The following is a 16658-nucleotide window of genomic DNA, read 5'->3' as shown; positions in this document are numbered from 1 at the left end:
GCGGGTGCTGCCCTGGGACACACCATGAACAGAAAGGAGAAGACGAGCCGTGGTTTCAGGAAGTGGTAGGTGCCGAGAGGAAAACTGGGGTGCCACTTCCCCACTCAGAAACCCCACCTCGGGCAGCTGGGTGGCTCAGCGGTGGAGCATCCGCCTTTGGCTCAGGGCGTGTCCCTGGGGTCCCGGGATCGAGTCCCACGTCGGGCCCCCCGCATGGAGCCTGCTGCTCCTTCTGCCTGTGTCTCTGCCTCTCTCTGTCTCTCATGAATAAATAAATAAAATATTTAAGAAAAAAAAAAAAGAAGCAGCAGCCCCACCTCTGGGAGCCAGTCCACGGCCGTGAACAACACTTGGGTCGCTCAGCCCTTCAACCAGTATCTACTGGACGCCTGCCGTTCCCAGAGCCACGGCAGCAAAGGAGGAAGCGTCCACGATAAAGAGGATAAATCAGTAAATTACAGAGTATCTAAGTGGGGAGAGCACCCGGAGCAGGCAAGGGGCGGAGACGGGAGCCTGGGCGGCGGGGAGGACGGGTCTAAGGGCGCTGCGGCCCAGGGAACAGCCGCCGCCGAGGCCTCCCTGCCCGCCCCGCAGCCTGGCGGGGGCGGGATCCCCATTCGAACCCCAAACCCCGGGCCGTGGTTCCCGTCCACCTGTCTGCCTGCAGGGCTGGCCCCCAGCGCCCCTCCTCGCAGAAGCGTCCCTGCCCCCCACCCGCCCGGGTTGGGCACTGGGTGTCTCTGCTGAGATTTCCACCCCCTTCATGATTATTTCATGAACCTGCTTCCCCCGCCAGCCGCGGTGAGCCCCCTCATTTCCCGGAGCGTCTCCCCCCTCCAGCACGCGGCCTGGCACACCATAGGTGCTCAGTAACGCTCTCCTCCGGGGGTCCTGGGAAGTGGGTGACGGGAGGGGCAGGTGTCACAAGGGACACCCAGAAGCCCGGGGAAGGGAAGTGACCACCCGAGGCCGCATGGCAGGCCCGTCACGATGACTCGTCTGTGCGGCCCAGGCTGCTCCTGGGGGTGGGGAGCCGCGCGGGAGGGCTGCCCACATCCTCCTTCTGGACCTCTCTGTGGCCAGGAAGGGAGCCACCCCACCCCCGTCCTGCGGGGGGCCCTGGCCTGCGGCCTCCCGAGATGCAGTTTCTGGGCCTCCAGCCAACGCGACAGTCTGGGAACAGAGCCTGCTTGAGTCACAGGTGGCTGAGCGGACGCCAAGCTGCCATCCAAGCAGCTGGGAGGATGCGGCGGGCCGGGAGGACTGGGGGTGGGAGAGTACAAGGTTACACACCCGGGGCCCTCCGCTCACGGCCCTCCCTGGGGACAATGTCATCTCCCAGCCTCGCTTTGCTCATCTGTGAAATGGGACCGTGAGCGCGGTGAGCAGCAAAGGGCCTGCGTTTAAGACGAGCTGAGCACTGGTGTTCCTAGCGCGATGGGAGTGAGGGTGCCCCCACCCCCCGGGGCCCGCCGGACTCCACAGCGCGCTCACCCTGGCTGGTGCGGGACAGGCCTGTCCTGGAGGCTAGGACACGCCACTCCTAGTCCCATTCCTGCCCTGTCTCGCTTCCACGCGGGACCTGCCTGTATCCCACCTGGTGGATGGAAATAGGGACCCCGCGCTCCGTGACTCTAGCGAGTGTTCTGACAAGACGCCTCGCAGCAGGTGAGGCGCCTCCCGAGCTCAGGGGCACCCACGGGTCCCCACGCTATTCACAGGAGGTCCAGGTAGAAAGGCTCATTCTTCCTGCAAACATCCGCTGAGCACTCTGCAGACCGCCACGCGGGGTGAGGGCACAACGGTGGGAAAGCCCGGTCACTCACACACACGAGTGACTGCAAACTGGCCAAGGAGGGATGAAGGCAGAGGGCAGAGCAAGTGCAGAGGCCCTGAGGCTGCTGGCAGCAGGCAGGCTTGAGGAAGAGCCCGCCCTGGGGTGGGGGGATGGGAGGAAGGGGCAGGCGGTGGGGCCCCGAACACACTCAAACACACTCGGACTTCACACGATCCCGAGGGCAAGGAGCCCTGGTGGGTTCAGGAGCACCGTGGTGCGGTTTCCCAGGGAAGGGGCTGAGGCAGGTGTGCAAGGGCCTGGTGGTGGTGAGCAGGACTGAGGGCCTGGCAGGGCAGGGAGGAGGGGGCAGGGCCGGGAGCAGCCCAGCGGGCCCCCCCTCTTCCCTGCACCGAGGCACCCACGCACCCACCAAGGCTTCCGCCCCAGTGGTCCTCGGGAGCCCCCCCCCCCCCCCCCCCGTCCCTGCCCCCCCCTGCGGCCCCGCCCCCTTCCAGCCCCCATCCCTGCTCCCGCCCCCAGAGCCTACCCCTGTCCGGGAGCCTACCCAGGTCCGGGAGGACCTGTCCGTATCCGGGGCCTGCCACCCCCCACCCCCTCCCAGCCCCCCACCCAGCCCCTGCCCCCTCCCTGTCCCCCCAGCCCCTGTCCCCTCCCTGCCCCCTCCCAGCCTCTTCCCAGCCCCTGCCCCCCCAGCCCCCTCCCAGCCCCTGCCCCCCCAGCCCCCTCCCAGCCCCTGCCCCTCCAGCCCCCCTCCCAGCCCCCTCCCAGCCCCCTCCCAGCCCCTGCCCCCTCCCTGTCCCCCCAGCCCCTCTCCCAGCCCCTGCCCCCTCCCTGCCCCCCAGCCCCAGGTCCTCCCCCCCCCTCCCTCCCCCGCGCACGTCCCGGCACCTGCGCGCACGTGGCCCCGCGCGCCCCGCACACCTGCGGCCCCGGCGCCGCGCACCCTCCCCGAGCAGGCGGCGCGCACGGCCAGCGCAGCCCCGCGCGTCCCCGCGCCGAGAGCCGGAGCCGGAGCCGGAGCCCGGAGCCGGGAGGGCGGCGGGGGCGCGCGGCGGGGGCGCGCACGGCGGCCCGGGAGGCGGCGGCGGCGGCTCGTGTCGGCTCCGGGCGGCCCCCGCGCCGCAGCCCGCCCGTGTCCGCGGCGGAGCCGCCCAGGTGAGTGGCCGCGCCGGCCGGCGACCCCGCTCCGCCCGCGCCCCGCAGTCCCCACCCGCGCCCCATCCCCGCCCCGGGGACCCCCGCCCCGCGCGCCCCTCCTGGGCGCGTGGCTCCCCGCCAGGCCCCCGGCGCTGCCCCTGGAAACTTTGGGGGCCACTCCCCCGGCGGGGGTCCCCCCGCGCTTCCCCGGGGCGCAGAGGAGCGGGGAGCGGGGTGGGCGTCTGTGTGGGGCAGTGGGGCCGCTGGGAGGATGCGGCCCCTTCCACGGGGAAGAAGGGAGCGCGGGCTGGGTCTGGGGGGTGGGGGACGATGAGGGCGAAGGCTTCACCCAGCCCCAGCCGGGAGGTGGAGATGCCGGGAGAAGGGGGCGCCTGGGGTCCACACCAGGACGTGCTCCATCCCCGGGGCTGGGGACAGCTCAGCCTGCTGGGGAGGTATTTGGGGGCGCAGGGCTGAGCCCTCTGCACCGTGGGCCTGCGTCCAAGCAACACCAGAGATGGGGTGGGAAGCGACTCTCCGTCCCCTGGGGTGGGCCTGGGTGACCCCTGGGCCTCTGGGGCCTGGCCAGTGAGGCCACGGAGCCCCATTCAACAAGTTGGGGTGGGGGGGACAGCACCTTGTCCCTGGGTCTGGGCCCAAGGAAAGACCCGCTCCTTACTTTGGAGAGCGCCTTAATAACTGGTTTCCTCAGCATGTTCTCTGGGCACAAAAGACGGGTACCCTGGCCCCCCACTTCTGGGGTTTGGACACCAGACACTGCATTATGAACAAGCAGACCCTGGTGATTCCAGATGTGAACAGAGAGGGTCGAGGACTTCTTGCTTCTGGCAGGGGGTGGGGGTGAGAGGGGGGCATCTGGTGTGCCACAGCTGCAGGCAGGGGGACCTCTGGGCCTGCAGGTCTGTGAGACCTGGAGCAATCCAGCAGGGCTCCCTGGAGGAAGTGTGGAGGCTGGGAAGGTGTGTGGTGGGTGCGTGGCAGGAGGTGGAGGACACAGGGTCTCAGCGCGGGTGAGGTGGTAAGCCAGGGCCGGGGGCGGGGGGGCCTGGGCCCCTCTGGGCCAAAGCAGCAGCCGGCCGAGGCAGGGTCCCAGCTGCAAGAGCCCCCCCGGGCCAACCCCGTGGGCTCCTCCCTTGGACGCAGCTCCACCTGGATGACACGGGGTGACAGCCAGGGACCGCCCAGATGCGGGGGCTTGGAAGGGCTAACCCTGCGTCGTCCTGGCCTCCTCCCCACCCCGCAGCAGCCCGAGGCGAGCGCCCCTCTCTGACCCCCAGCGCTGAGGCTGATGAGACCCCACGCGGGTGCAGGCTGGCGGCCGCCCCGCGCTCTCCCTCCCCGCCTCAGTTGCTCCTCCGTAGAATGGGGGTGGCTGCTCCTCGCCGCCCCCAGATGGAGCCCGGGATCGGAAGGTGCGTCGCTGAGTGGGCACGGAGAGCAGACGAGTGGCAGCAGCTCCGCTGCGCTTCCCACAGGGCTGTCATTCCTGGGCACCCCTGAGTCACCACTAGTCACCAGGTAGACACCTCCCGGGGAGCTCTCCAGGCAGAGCCTGTCCCAGGTGGGCCCCGAGCGAGCCACCCACCACCCCCACCTGTCAATCCCCGGCCGCAGACGGGCGCCCTCTGCCCTCCAGTAGCGCTCTGGAAGTTTCACGGAAAGGGGTTGGCGTCAGACCCACGTTCAAACGTTGACTCTTGAGCTTAGGGACGGTAGGGAGGCGAGCTGGACCACTCTGACCCTCCGTCTCCTTTTCTCCAAATGGGCTTTATTCCCACCGCCGGGGCTGGGCTCGAGGGCAGCCGCCCCGCGCTTCGCGGTGGACACGGACAAAGTGGTTCTGGATCCAGAGGCCTCACCGGTAGAGGCCAGCTGACAGCGCCCGTGCGTTCGCTGGCGGGGAAAGTGGGTCGGGAGGCCCCTGGCCCCCCGAAGGGTGAAGGGACTAACAGCAGACGGAGCAGCTAATTAGGGCTTAATGAATTGTCACGGATGGAAGCCCAGGAGGGCCTGGATCTAGGACGGAGGATGCTCCGAGTGGGGGAGGGGGCAGGGTCCGCAGCGCGTCCCTGAAAGCTGGCCTGTGGCTGGGCCCCCACCTTCCGGGTCTGTCTAGAAGGTTCACCGGGGGTTGTTTCTAGGCCCCTCCAAACCAAGCTCCCCGGGCGCCCTCCTGCCCCAGTCGTGGTGGGGGCGACGGGGGTCCGGGTGCCGAGCTCCCACCATGTCTCACCTCCGCTGCCCCCCCCACTGCGGGTTCAGCTGCTGCCTCGGGGGTGGGGCCTGGCTGGGCGTCACCCAAGGGCGTCTTCAGCATCCCCCGGCCTGGCAGGGGCAGGAGGATGTGTCCCCTGTGGCCAGGCCTGGGAGAAAGGACGCTCAGAATAGGGCAGGTGGGTGGAAAGCGCTGGGGGCCTGGCCAGGTCACCTGTGTCCAAGGCGGAGGGGCTCGGGTACCCCCGCCACACTCCGCCTCCTCCCCGGCTTGAGAGCTTTGTGGGGAATCAGCCCTGGACAATTTGGGGGGGAGGGGAGGAGAGGTCCCCGTTCCCCAGGTCCCGCCATGGTGGACGGATTTCGGGACCCCTGCCCAGGGGGGTCTGCATGCTTAAGCTGGTACTGAGGGCAGGGTCCATGGGGAGCTCGGCCGTATGGCCCTCCCAGGCCTGGAAGCAGGCACAGCTCCACGGGGACCTCGGCCTGTCCCTTCGAGACTGCCTGGGGCTCCCGGGGCCGCTGTCACCAAGTGCCACCAAGTTAGGGCTTAAACTGCTCACACTGATGCTCTGATGGTTCTGGGCTCAGAAGTCCTGAAACCCAGGTGTGGGCAGGGCTGGTCACCCACCCCCCCCGGGGGCCCCAGGGAGACCCTCTCCGCCTTGTCCCACGTCCAGAGGTGCCCCCTCCCCGGCCCGCAGCCCCTCCTCTGTCCTCACGCCAGCAGCCTGGGGCTTGCCCGTCTCTGGGGTTTCCCTATCTGCCTCCCTCTCGGGGGGACCTGGTGAGGACGCGGGGACCCCCCCAGACATCCAAGACAGTCTCCCCATCTTGAGATCAGCTCATCGTTACTCTCAATTCCGTCGGCAAACAGAATCCTTGCGGCCACACGGGGACAGACACAGGTCCCAGGGTGCGGACACGGGTCCCCGGGGCGCCCGCCGCGATCTCCCGTAGCGCGGCCTGCACGTGGCCTGTCCCTACGCCTTCCCCGTTTATCTCCCGTCCACAGAAAGGCGGGCGTGTGTCTCTTTTGTTCAAAGCCATTTGCCTCAAGAACTAGAACAGCACCTGGCACGCGGCAGGTGCCCACGAAGCCCTTGTCGGACGGACGGACAGACAGACGGACAAGTGAGTGAAGGAGGCAAAGCCCTGGCCAGGCGCAGAGCAGGGCGGAGGACTCGAGGCTCCCGGCCCCGCCAGCGCCCAGGGTCGACTCTTCCAGAATGATCCTTCTCCACAAAGCACTTCTGGGCTGGCCCCCCCGCCCCCCGTCAGCCTGGGGGTGGCTGCCATCAGGGCCGCGGGGGAGCCCCTTTGACAGAAGAGGAACCCGAGGGTCATCAAGTCTCTGCCCGAGGCAGGGGGGCGCGCGGCCAGGCCCCGGGAGCTCCGGGATCCGCGGGTCCTCCGCCGGGTTTGCCGGGCACCAGCCCAGTGCGCGCGGTGCTGCTCTCGGGACATTGGCCCCCGGGGTGACGGGGTCAGGCCACGCGGAGCAGACGCGCCTCAGGCTCTCGCTCGGAAGCCCTCCTGGCTGCCGCTGCTCCCGCGCCTCGGCGGGGCCGAAGCCCCCACCCCCCGACCCAGGGCCCCGGTCCCCAGCCCCCGCCCCCCGCCCCCAGACATGCACATGGCCCCCAGCCTCTCCCACCTGCTCCTCGGGCACCCGGCTGGTTCCCACGTTGGGGACATCGCGCCTGTGGGTCCCTCCACCCGGAACGCCGTTTCCCCGGCCTCCCGGCTGACCCCCCCCCGCCTACCGTTCAGGCCTCGGCTCCAAGAGGCCTCCCCGGGCCACACCAGACAAAGGTCAGGCCGTCACACACCCGCACTTGTCCCCAACCCTCTACTTGGTGTATTCATTTCCGTGATTCTTGTCCCCTCGCTCACCCGACACGACACTCAGGGAGGGAACCAGACACAGGGGACCCCACGGTGTGCGAGTCCACGTGTGTGACACGTGCAGGACGGGCTTCTCCACGGACGGGGAGGGGACTTCGGGGGGGCCTCGAAGGGGATGGGGAGGGACTGCTGATAGGGACGGAGCTATTTTTTGGGCTCATGGAATGTTCTGGAATCAGATAGAGGTGATGGTTGCATAACACTGTGAATGAGCCAAAAGGCACTGAAGTAAGAAACTTGAATCGGGAAACGTGCACGCGTGAAGGCCCGGCGCCAGTCAGGTCTCCGGAGAAGGGCGCTCCGGGTGTGAGGGGGTGGGGGGTGCGGGGGGAGGGGTGCAGCGGGGGCAGCTCCCCGTGGCCGGGGCCCCCCAGGAGAGGCTGGGAATGCGGCGGGGTCCCCGGGACTGGAGCTCAGGGGGGTCATGCTGCCCGAGACACGAAACTAGGCTCATCATGGTATTTGCCGGGACTTAGTCGGGGAGCCGGAGGAGAGCGCCCCCGGCCGAGCAGGGAGGGAGGGTTTGGAGCATAGGGTGGGCGTCACAGCCCCCCAAGGCCACGGCCCCGGAGCAGGGAAGGGGCAGAGACAGGGTAGGAATCCGTCGCCGCACCCCCGGCCCCTGCGGAGAGGATGACAGGGCGGCGCTGGGGAGGGTTCCAGAGGAGACACACCGGGTCACTGCGGGAGTGGCCGCGGGGTGCGGGGGGGCCAGCCGTGCTGCCATCCCCGGGTGACTGTGACTCGGGCATCCGGGGACAGGCGAGGGCCGGAGGCTGCGGCCCAGTGTTCTGCCAGCCCCGCTGTGGCGTCACCGCGTCACGGTACGGGGCCCCCGCGGGCCGGCCTCTTGTCGCCCTGTCCTTCCTCCCCGGGCTCGTCCTCCCCTGTGTTCTGTGCCTTCTGTTTGGTCAGATTTCTTTCCAAAGTAAACACAGCTTAAAAAATTTAAAAAGTCCACGTTCCCGTCTGGGCCCGCAGCGCCGCGCCTGAACCGGCCTTGGCAGACGCTGTGCCCCCCCCCGGGTGCCCCTGAGCCCCCTCAACCCCCCGCCCCTTTCCTGGAGTGCCCGGCGGCGGTGGGACGGGGTGTCGGGTGGAGGGCGGCAGCGGCCAGCGAGGGGACGCAGCACCACAGGCTCTCTGAGGTGGCGGAAGCAGGTCCTGGGGACTCCGTAAAACCGCGTCAGCATAGCCCCGAGGCGCCTGGGGGGCTCAGTCAGTGGAGCCCGTGTCGCCTGATCCTGGGGGTGTGAGCTCGAGCCCCACGAGCCCCACGTTGAGGGGCAGAGGTGACTTACAAATAAAAGAAAGTTGGAGAGAAATAGACCAGGACGGGGACTGTAGTACAGAGAGTCACCAGGGAAGTGACACAAGGACGAGACTCGGAGTCAGGGAGGGAGTCATGCGGGGAAGGTGTTCTGGGCAGAAGGAACATCACATGCAAAGGCCCTGGGGCAAGACCCGGAGGAGCACGTGGGAGGAACAGCCAGGAGGCCTGGTGTCTGGAACAGAGTGGGCGAGGGGAGAGAGGGCGGGGGAGGGCAGGGAGGGGACGGAGCAGGTCGTGCTGGGCCTTGGGGACCTAATTATATAGTAGGGGGGGAATTCTCTGCTGCAGAAAGAACCGACCAGGCAGCTCTGTCCCCACAAGGAGCCTGGGTTTGGGGGCTGGCCCATGCCACCCGCCCCCTACTCGGAGCAAAGCCAGAGAGGCCCCAGCTCCCTCTGAATCTGGCTGTCGAGGCCCTGACCCCAGTTCCTGGGGTGGGGAGAGGACGGTTACCCCTCGACCACAGGGAACACGCAGGCTGGCCAGGGACCTGGGACGAACCTCAGGGCCAGGGACACGTTGAAGGCAGGAGGTTTCCAGACACGTGAGATGGGCGCTGAGCAGGGGGCCGCCCGCCTCGGCCCTCCTGTCCCCTCCTGGGACGCAGCCTGTCCGTGTGCTGGGCAAGGGCAGCAGCGCGGGGAGCGTGACCTAGAAACACAGCCTCGGAAGGAGGTTTGCCTCTGGGGAAGGACTGGTGTCCCCGCGATGCCCGGGTCAGAATTAGGGACAGCTCCGCCCCTGTCCTGTGCCCCAGCTGACCACCGCTCGCTCACGGGGCTGTTCCGTGTGCTACGTGAATTCCCAGGCATGTGTGGGGCGGGGGGGGGGGCACCTGCACCCGTACTTATGTGCCCGCCCCAATGTAGAGTCCAGTCTGGTGTTCCGTTTCATTTTATTTTGACATAAATAGGATTCTGGCTGTCTGGCAATCCGGATTTATCTTATTTTGTTTTATTATTATTTTTTAACCCCCACCTAACTGCATCTCCGCGGTCTTTCCTTGGGGGTGCATTCCAATCTCCTAGAGTTCCACAGCGACCAGGGATTACGTTTTTTTTTTTTAATCCCCTCTTGATGAGCACTTAGGTTAGTCCCGTTTTCCCTCCTTATAACCGGACCTCCGCCGTCTTCCTATACCGACACCCGTGCATCTCCTTGACTCCGCAGCAGGACGCGACCCGGAATTCAGCCGACCCCCTGCTGATGGACACGTAGGCGGGTTAGCGCCAGTTTTTCCCGGTTTCAGATGACCCCGCAGCCAGGCTGCCCGTCCCTGCCCGTGTGCCCCCTGCACGCGCTCGTGCCGAGGACACACGGCTGCTCACTGAAGCCGTCACAGGGCCGTGCAGAGGCAGCGGCTTGAATACACGGGGACGTATTCCGTCGTGTTCTGGCGGCCAGAAGTCCAAGTTCAAGGGTCCGCAGGGCTCTGCTCCCCCTCACGGCTCTGGGGACGGGTCCTTCCTCACGTCCTCCGGCTCCCCGTGGCTGCTGCTGCTCCTCGCTGCCCTGCGGCCCCCAGCAGCACCCTCCAACCCGCTGTCGCATGGCCCCTGCCCTGTGCTTCTGCGTCCACATCTCCCCTTTGTGTCAAAACAACCGGCGAGTGGCTGAGGGCCACCTGACGCCTGCGACCTTGTCTGAACTGGATGGGTCCTGCAAAGTGCATTCACCCCCAGCCCCCAGCCCCCGGTTACATAATTCATCTCCGGCATTAAGCAAGCGGGCCCTCGGGGCCCCGTGGGTGCTCCTTCCCCACGGCGTCCCGGACGGCGGAAGCAGGCCGCACAGATGTTCAGCGGATGAGGGCCTGAGTCCCCGCGGGAACAGGGCTCGTGGGCCCCGGCGGGTGCTGGGGGGGCTGCAGCTGCTAAGGTGCTGGAAATAGCCGGCCGGCTAGTGGGCGGCCCCCTCCAGCTGCTGTCTGGCTGCACCGTCTGCACCGCACCCCCACCTGCACCCCCAGGACCAGGGCTGCAACCCAGCAGTGGAGGGAGGAGTAAGGAGGCGGGGGAGGAGGGTGCCAGCAGGCCCAAGGACCGTCCATGCCACACGCCATCTGGCCACCCACCCCCGAGGCCGGCTCTCACTCCTGCCTCAGAGCCTTTGCACTGGCTGTTCCCCAGCCCGGAGCTCCCTTCCCCCAGACGCCACGGACGCTCCCCGGCCATCCTCCGGGTCTGCATTGGCCTCCTGTGAGCATCACAACAAAACACCACAAACCGAGTGGCTTAAGGCGACAGAAATCGATTCTCTCCCCGCTGTGGACGTCAGAAGTCTGAAACCAGGCCCTGCAGGGCCACGTCCCCTCCGAAGGCTCCAGGGAGGATCCTCTCTACCTCTCCCAGCTTTAGGTGGCTCCGCACAACCCCCGGCGTTCCCCGGCTTATAGACACGTCAGCTCGGTCCCGGCCTCTGTGTTCACGTGGCCTTACCTTCTGCTCAAACGTCACCGTCCCGGTCTGCGGCTGCGCCTCCTTCCACCCTGACTTCCAGGCTCTGTGGAGGTCAGGCCATGGAGACCACGGGCTTGGCTTGGAGAGGCTACGGCCCCTGGGAGGAGACCGTGACCAGGGCTCTGAACTAGGTCATAGTCTCATGTGGTGGTTGGCCCAGTGCAGACACACAAACAGGGAACGGAGGGAGGGCAAGATGGGTGTGGGACCCGGGGAGGCCTCGGGGCGGGGCGGGATGGGGTGCAGGGTGGCCAGGGGGAATATTTGGACCAGCCCTGTCCCCACCGGGAGGATGTAGCCAGCCGCAGGAGGGCAGGGTCTACGGCTGCCTTGCGCTCCTGTGTATTGAGAGCCGGGCCGAGAGGCACTTCATCCATGTCCGGGAGGGCTTGGACCCCCCATTGTACACTGTGTTTGTAAAGTTCTCCTCCAGTTCAATAAACACTCTCTGGCGGTTTTTTTTAAGTGAGATCCAATTCGCGTAACATAGAATTTGCCCTTTTAAAGTGTACATCTCAGGGGCTGTTAGTGTATTCGCAGGGTTGTGTAACTATCAGCCCTGCGTGGTTCCAGAACATTCTCAGACCCAAAAAAGCCCTGTCCCCATCAGCGACGCCCACTAGCCTGCCCAGCCCTGTGCCCCCACGGGCCCCTTCCTGTCCATGGACGAGCTCATCCTGGACGTGTCACACACGGGCCTCCTGTGTCTGGTTCCCTCCCTGCCCGTGGTGGCCTCAGGGTCCTACGCGTGTGGGCGCTTCGCTGCTCTTGGTGCCGGAGGGATGTGCCCGTGGGTGGTGGACATGCGTGTCCCCGTTGGATGCACGTTTGAGCAGTTTCCACTTTCCAGCCATTAGGCATGGCTCCGCGGTGAACCTGGGTATCCAGGCCTTTGCGCGGGCGAGCGTCCAGGTCTCTAGGGTGCACGGGCCCCGGAGCGGGACTGGGGGCCTCGGGGGATAGATGCGTCCTGCGCGCACCGCCAAGCGGTCCGGGCGGGCCGGGCGGCGGCCCCGGTGCTAACGCTGCCCCCCCCACCGCAGGTGCCCACGAGGATGGTGGCACGGCCCTAGGCCCAGGCTCCGCACCATGACCTGCTGGCTGTGCGTCCTGAGCCTGCAGCTCCTGCTCCTGCCCGCGGCCCCGCCCCCCGCCGGCGGCTGCCCGGCCCGCTGCGAGTGCACGGCGCAGACGCGCGCGGTGGCCTGTCCCCGGCGCCGGCTGACCGCCGTGCCCGACGGCATCCCGGCCGAGACGCGCCTGCTGGAGCTCAGCCGCAACCGCATCCGCTGCCTGAACCCCGGCGACCTGGCCGCCCTGCCGCTGCTGGAGGAGCTGGACCTGAGCGAGAACGTGATCGCGCACGTGGAGCCGGGCGCCTTCGCCAACCTGCCGCGCCTGCGCGTCCTGCGGCTGCGCGGGAACCTGCTCAAGCTCATCCCGCCCGGGGTCTTCACGCGCCTGGACAACCTCACGCTGCTGGACCTGAGCGAGAACAAGCTGGTCATCCTCCTGGACTACACCTTCCAGGACCTGCGCAGCCTCCGCCGGCTGGAGGTGGGCGACAACCACCTGGTGTTCATCTCGCGCCGGGCCTTCGCGGGGCTGCTGGCGCTCGAGGAGCTGACCCTGGAGCGCTGCAACCTGACGGCGCTGTCGGGCGAGTCCCTGGGCCACCTGCGCGGCCTGGGCGCGCTGCGGCTGCGCCACCTGGCCATCGCCGCCCTGGAGGACCAGAACTTCCGCAGGCTCCCGGGCCTGCTGCACCTCGAGATCGACAACTGGCCGCTGCTGGAGGAGGTGGCCGCGGGCAGCCTGCAGGGCCTCAACCTGACCTCGCTGTCCGTCACACACACCAACATCACGGCCGTGCCCGCGGCCGCGCTCCGCCACCAGGCCCACCTCACCTGCCTCAACCTGTCGCACAACCCCATCAGCACGGTGCCGCGCGGCTCCTTCCGAGACCTGGTGCGCCTGCGCGAGCTGCACCTGGCGGGCGCCCTGCTGGCGGTGGTGGAGCCGCAGGCCTTCCTGGGGCTGCGGCAGATCCGTCTGCTCAACCTCTCCAACAACCTGCTGTCCACGCTGGAGGAGAACACCTTCCACTCGGTCAACACGCTGGAGACGCTGCGCGTGGACGGGAACCCGCTGGCCTGCGACTGCCGCCTGCTGTGGATCGTGCAGCGCCGCAAGACCCTCAACTTCGACGGGCGGCTGCCGGCCTGCGCCTCCCCGGCCGAGGTCCGCGGCGACGCGCTGCGCAACCTGCCCGACTCGGTGCTCTTCGAGTACTTCGTGTGCCGCAAGCCCAAGATCCGCGAGAGGCGGCTGCAGCGCGTCACGGCGGCCGCGGGCGACGACGTGCGCTTCCAGTGCCGCGCCGAGGGCGAGCCGGCGCCCACCGTGGCCTGGGTGACGCCGCGGCACCGCGCGGTGACCGCCTCCAGCGCGGGGCGCGCGCGGGTGCTGCCCGGGGGCACGCTGGAGATCCAGGGCGCGCGCCCGCAGGACAGCGGCACCTACACGTGCGTGGCCAGCAACGCGGGCGGCAACGACACCTACTTCGCCACGCTGACCGTGCGGCCCGAGCCGGCCGCCAACCGGACCCCGAGCGAGGGCCGCAACGAGACGCAGGCGGCCGTGCGCTTCCCGCTGGACCTCACCACCATCCTGGTGTCCACCGCCATGGGCTGCATCACCTTCCTGGGCGTCGTCCTCTTCTGCTTCCTGCTGCTCTTCGTGTGGAGCCGCGGCCGCGGGCAGCACAAGAACAACTTCTCGGTGGAGTACTCCTTCCGCAAGGTGGACGGGCCCGCCGCCGCCGCCGGCCAGGGGGGCGCCCGCAAGTTCACCATGAAGATGATCTGACCCCGCGCCCACCCCCGCCGGCCGACGGGCACCTGTGCGTCTCCCGGAGGCCGCGCCGCTCCCGGCCGAACGTCCCCTTTTTTGTAGAGACCCGAGCACGGGGCTGTTTTTTCATCAGGACGCATCTTTTGCATAGTTTCTCGAGCATTTTCTAAAGGTTTCACCGTGTCTTCCTGCCCCTGCTGTGGTCGCTGAGCTGAGTGCGGTGGGAGTGTGGTGCGAGTTCAGAGACCCCAGAGCCCTCACTGTGGGGGGTTCGCACCCCGTGGCTGGGGGGGGCGCACACACACACACAGCGTGCACCCGGGGACGGAGGTCTGCATCCAGGACGTGGGGGGCCGCCCAGCCCCCAGGGGAGGCACGCGAAAGCCTGCACTGGTCACACCTCACATCGAGCACACGGGGTCACACCCAGGACACACCCTTGGACACACAGCTCCAAAACAGAACACACACACCTCCACCCGGCTGACCCTAAACAGGTGCCCCAGGCTGCAGACCTCACCTGGAGCATGCAGGGCTCTCGTGAGAGCACAACTCACACCTGGGACATACCCACTCACACTCAGGACACACCCAGCTCACACCTGGGACACACAGACCACAGCTGAAACACACAGCTCATACCCGGGACATACCCAGCTCCCACTCGGGACATTCAGTTCACACTCGAGACACACACAGCTTAGACCCAGCTGATGCTAAACACATGCCCCAGGCTGCAGGGCTCACCATGGGGACCCAGGGCTCTCGTGAGAGCACAGCTCACACCGGGGACAAACAGCTCATACCTGGGACATGCACAGATCACACCTGAGACACACGGAGCTCAAGCCCAGCTCCTGCTCCACTGGCCATCTCTGGGGGAGTCTCAGGGGCTGGACTGAGGTCTTCCCAAGGAGGTGATGCCCCCTGGGGGCCCAGCACACGGCGTGCCAGCCCATGCCCCGCCCCCAGGCTCCCCCCAGGACCCACTGGCCCAGCAGGACGGGCTGCCCACTAGGAGAAGCCATCTCCCCCGCTTCCCCACTACTACCAACAGCTGCCACTCACTTCCTCTGTCCACGCCACACCGGAGGGGCAGCCGCCCTGGCCCCGGCTCAGAAGCATGGTTACTGGGGTGTCCCCTCTCCAGCAAGGCAGGTGGAGTGACCTTCAGTCACACCCCCGAGCCAGCCTCAGATGCGCCCCGGTACAGCCCTGCCGTGCCCAGCCCTGTGACCCACTGTGCATGTGGAGACGGAGGCCAGGGAGTGTGGGGGTTTCCCGGGGGTCCTGTTCAGTGCACTAACAGGGCAGCAAGGGAGAACAAGACCGGGGCGGGGTGCGGGCTGCAGGGGGTCTGGACCTGGGCTCTGGGGAGAAGGTGGCAAGAACTAGGGCCGGGCACACAGAAGCTCGAGTTAAGAAAGAACTTCCCTGAGGTCACTGCCCTGTTACCCTTCAGGTAGTGAGTTCCCCCATCACTAGGGGTAAGCAACCAGAGCTGACATTTTACAGAAATCCTCAGACACCAGACAGGGTCCATCCATGACCCTGCCTCTCCCAGGCTGATGACTGCCCCCCACCCTCCACTTGGGCCAGATGACCGGCCATCGCTGGAGGAAGGGGCACAGGAAATAGTGTGGGTGGGAGCCCTTGACTAGTAGGGGGTGGGCCATCCACCAGGAGGTTAGGACTTTTTTTTTTTTTAAGATTTTATTTATTTATATATGAGAGACCAGAGAGAGAGAGGGGGGCAGAGACCCAGGCAGAGGGAGAAGCAGGCTCCGTGCAGGGAGCCCGACGTGGGACTCGATCCCGGGTCTCCAGGATCACACCCTGGGCTGAAGGCGGCGCTAAACCGCTGCGCCACCCGGGCTGCCCCTAGGACTGTATTCTTAAGGACCTGTAGGAAGGCAGGAAACCAGGTCTGTTCCCCGCCCAGGTGTGCACTTAGCCGGGGCCGGAGACCCCCCGGACCCCCCTGGCGTCCTCCTCTGTAAAACAGGCCCCAGGTCAAAGCCACTGCTGCACATACGGAGCCCAGGCCCATGGACGGGCTTGGTGGTGGACTTGATCCTGGATCCTTCAAGGTCTTTGCAAGACGAGCCAGAGAGGAAGCCGGGTCAGCCCCGGGGGCTCGGAGCACAGGCTTCAGGCGGAAGTTCTCGGGGCCGCGCGGCTGGTCCTGCTCCCACAGCGTGCAGCCGCCGCCCTTGCCTCGGCCCCACTCCTGGCGGGACGTGGCGACGGCCGAACAGGGTGTCCGGGGACCCCAGACTCCACCCGAGTTGGGCAGAACCGACTGGTTTTCTCCCTTCACATCCTCCTGACCTTGGTTGCCATGACAACCCCAAGGGCCCCTCAAAATGACATCCAAGTGCCTTTAGCATCATCAGCGACGGGAGGAGCGTGTTCTCAGCGGCGTTGGGACCTGCAGAACGGCAGCGTATTGGGATCTCCCACCCCCCCTGCCCACCCCCATCCTGACATGAACCAGGACCCCCCCAGGCCCCTCCTGCTGTATTTGGTTGGAATCCAATAAAAATGAAGCTGATTTAATAACAGACTTCAAGTGGTTGTTGTTAATTCTCACGGGAGGAGTGGGGCTGGGGGGGCAGGGGGCCGTCTGGCTCCAGCCCGAACACTGGCCCTGAGTCACCGGGGGGAGGGGCAGGTGGGGACAGAAGGACTTGCGGTGATGGCCTGACAGGTGGCGCGTCGGGAGCGCCCGTGCTGTTCCGAGTGCCGTTCCCGGCTCCTGCGTTAACTCCTTCCCCACAGGTGACAGCCTGAGCGCTGGGGCCTCTTAGGATCTCACTTTACAGATGGGCAAAGCGGGGGTCAGGGGATGGAGGGCATGTGCCCAGAGTCCCCAGCCGAGGGGAGGTGGGGTCTCCCCGCTGTCCTTCCCCACCCCACTCCAGGTGGTGGGTGG

The 16658-nt window shown here is 67.0% G+C and overlaps 1 protein-coding gene across 2 annotated transcripts; it reads left to right on the top strand.

Moving 5' to 3' along the window:
• Positions 1–2893: 2893 nt before the first annotated feature.
• Positions 2894–15481, top strand: LINGO3 (leucine rich repeat and Ig domain containing 3). Of its 2 annotated transcripts, none has more exons than XM_041763369.1 (2): positions 2894–2953; positions 11914–15481. In XM_041763369.1, the coding sequence occupies exon 2, from the start codon at positions 11960–11962 to the stop codon at positions 13736–13738; it is 1779 nt and encodes a 592-aa protein (XP_041619303.1). In that variant the 5' UTR covers positions 2894–2953; positions 11914–11959; the 3' UTR covers positions 13739–15481. The 2 variants fall into 2 exon arrangements, with proteins under 2 accessions (XP_041619303.1, XP_041619304.1); XM_041763370.1 differs by lacking the exon at positions 2894–2953 and adding an exon at positions 7339–7359.
• The last annotated feature ends 1177 nt before the right edge of the window (positions 15482–16658 follow it).

Source organism: Vulpes lagopus, chromosome 7 (assembly GCF_018345385.1).
Source record: "Vulpes lagopus strain Blue_001 chromosome 7, ASM1834538v1, whole genome shotgun sequence".
Taxonomy (NCBI): Eukaryota; Metazoa; Chordata; class Mammalia; order Carnivora; family Canidae; genus Vulpes; species Vulpes lagopus.
Note: the sequence above shows the minus strand (reverse complement) of the source record. Positions and strands in the feature narration are given on the sequence as shown.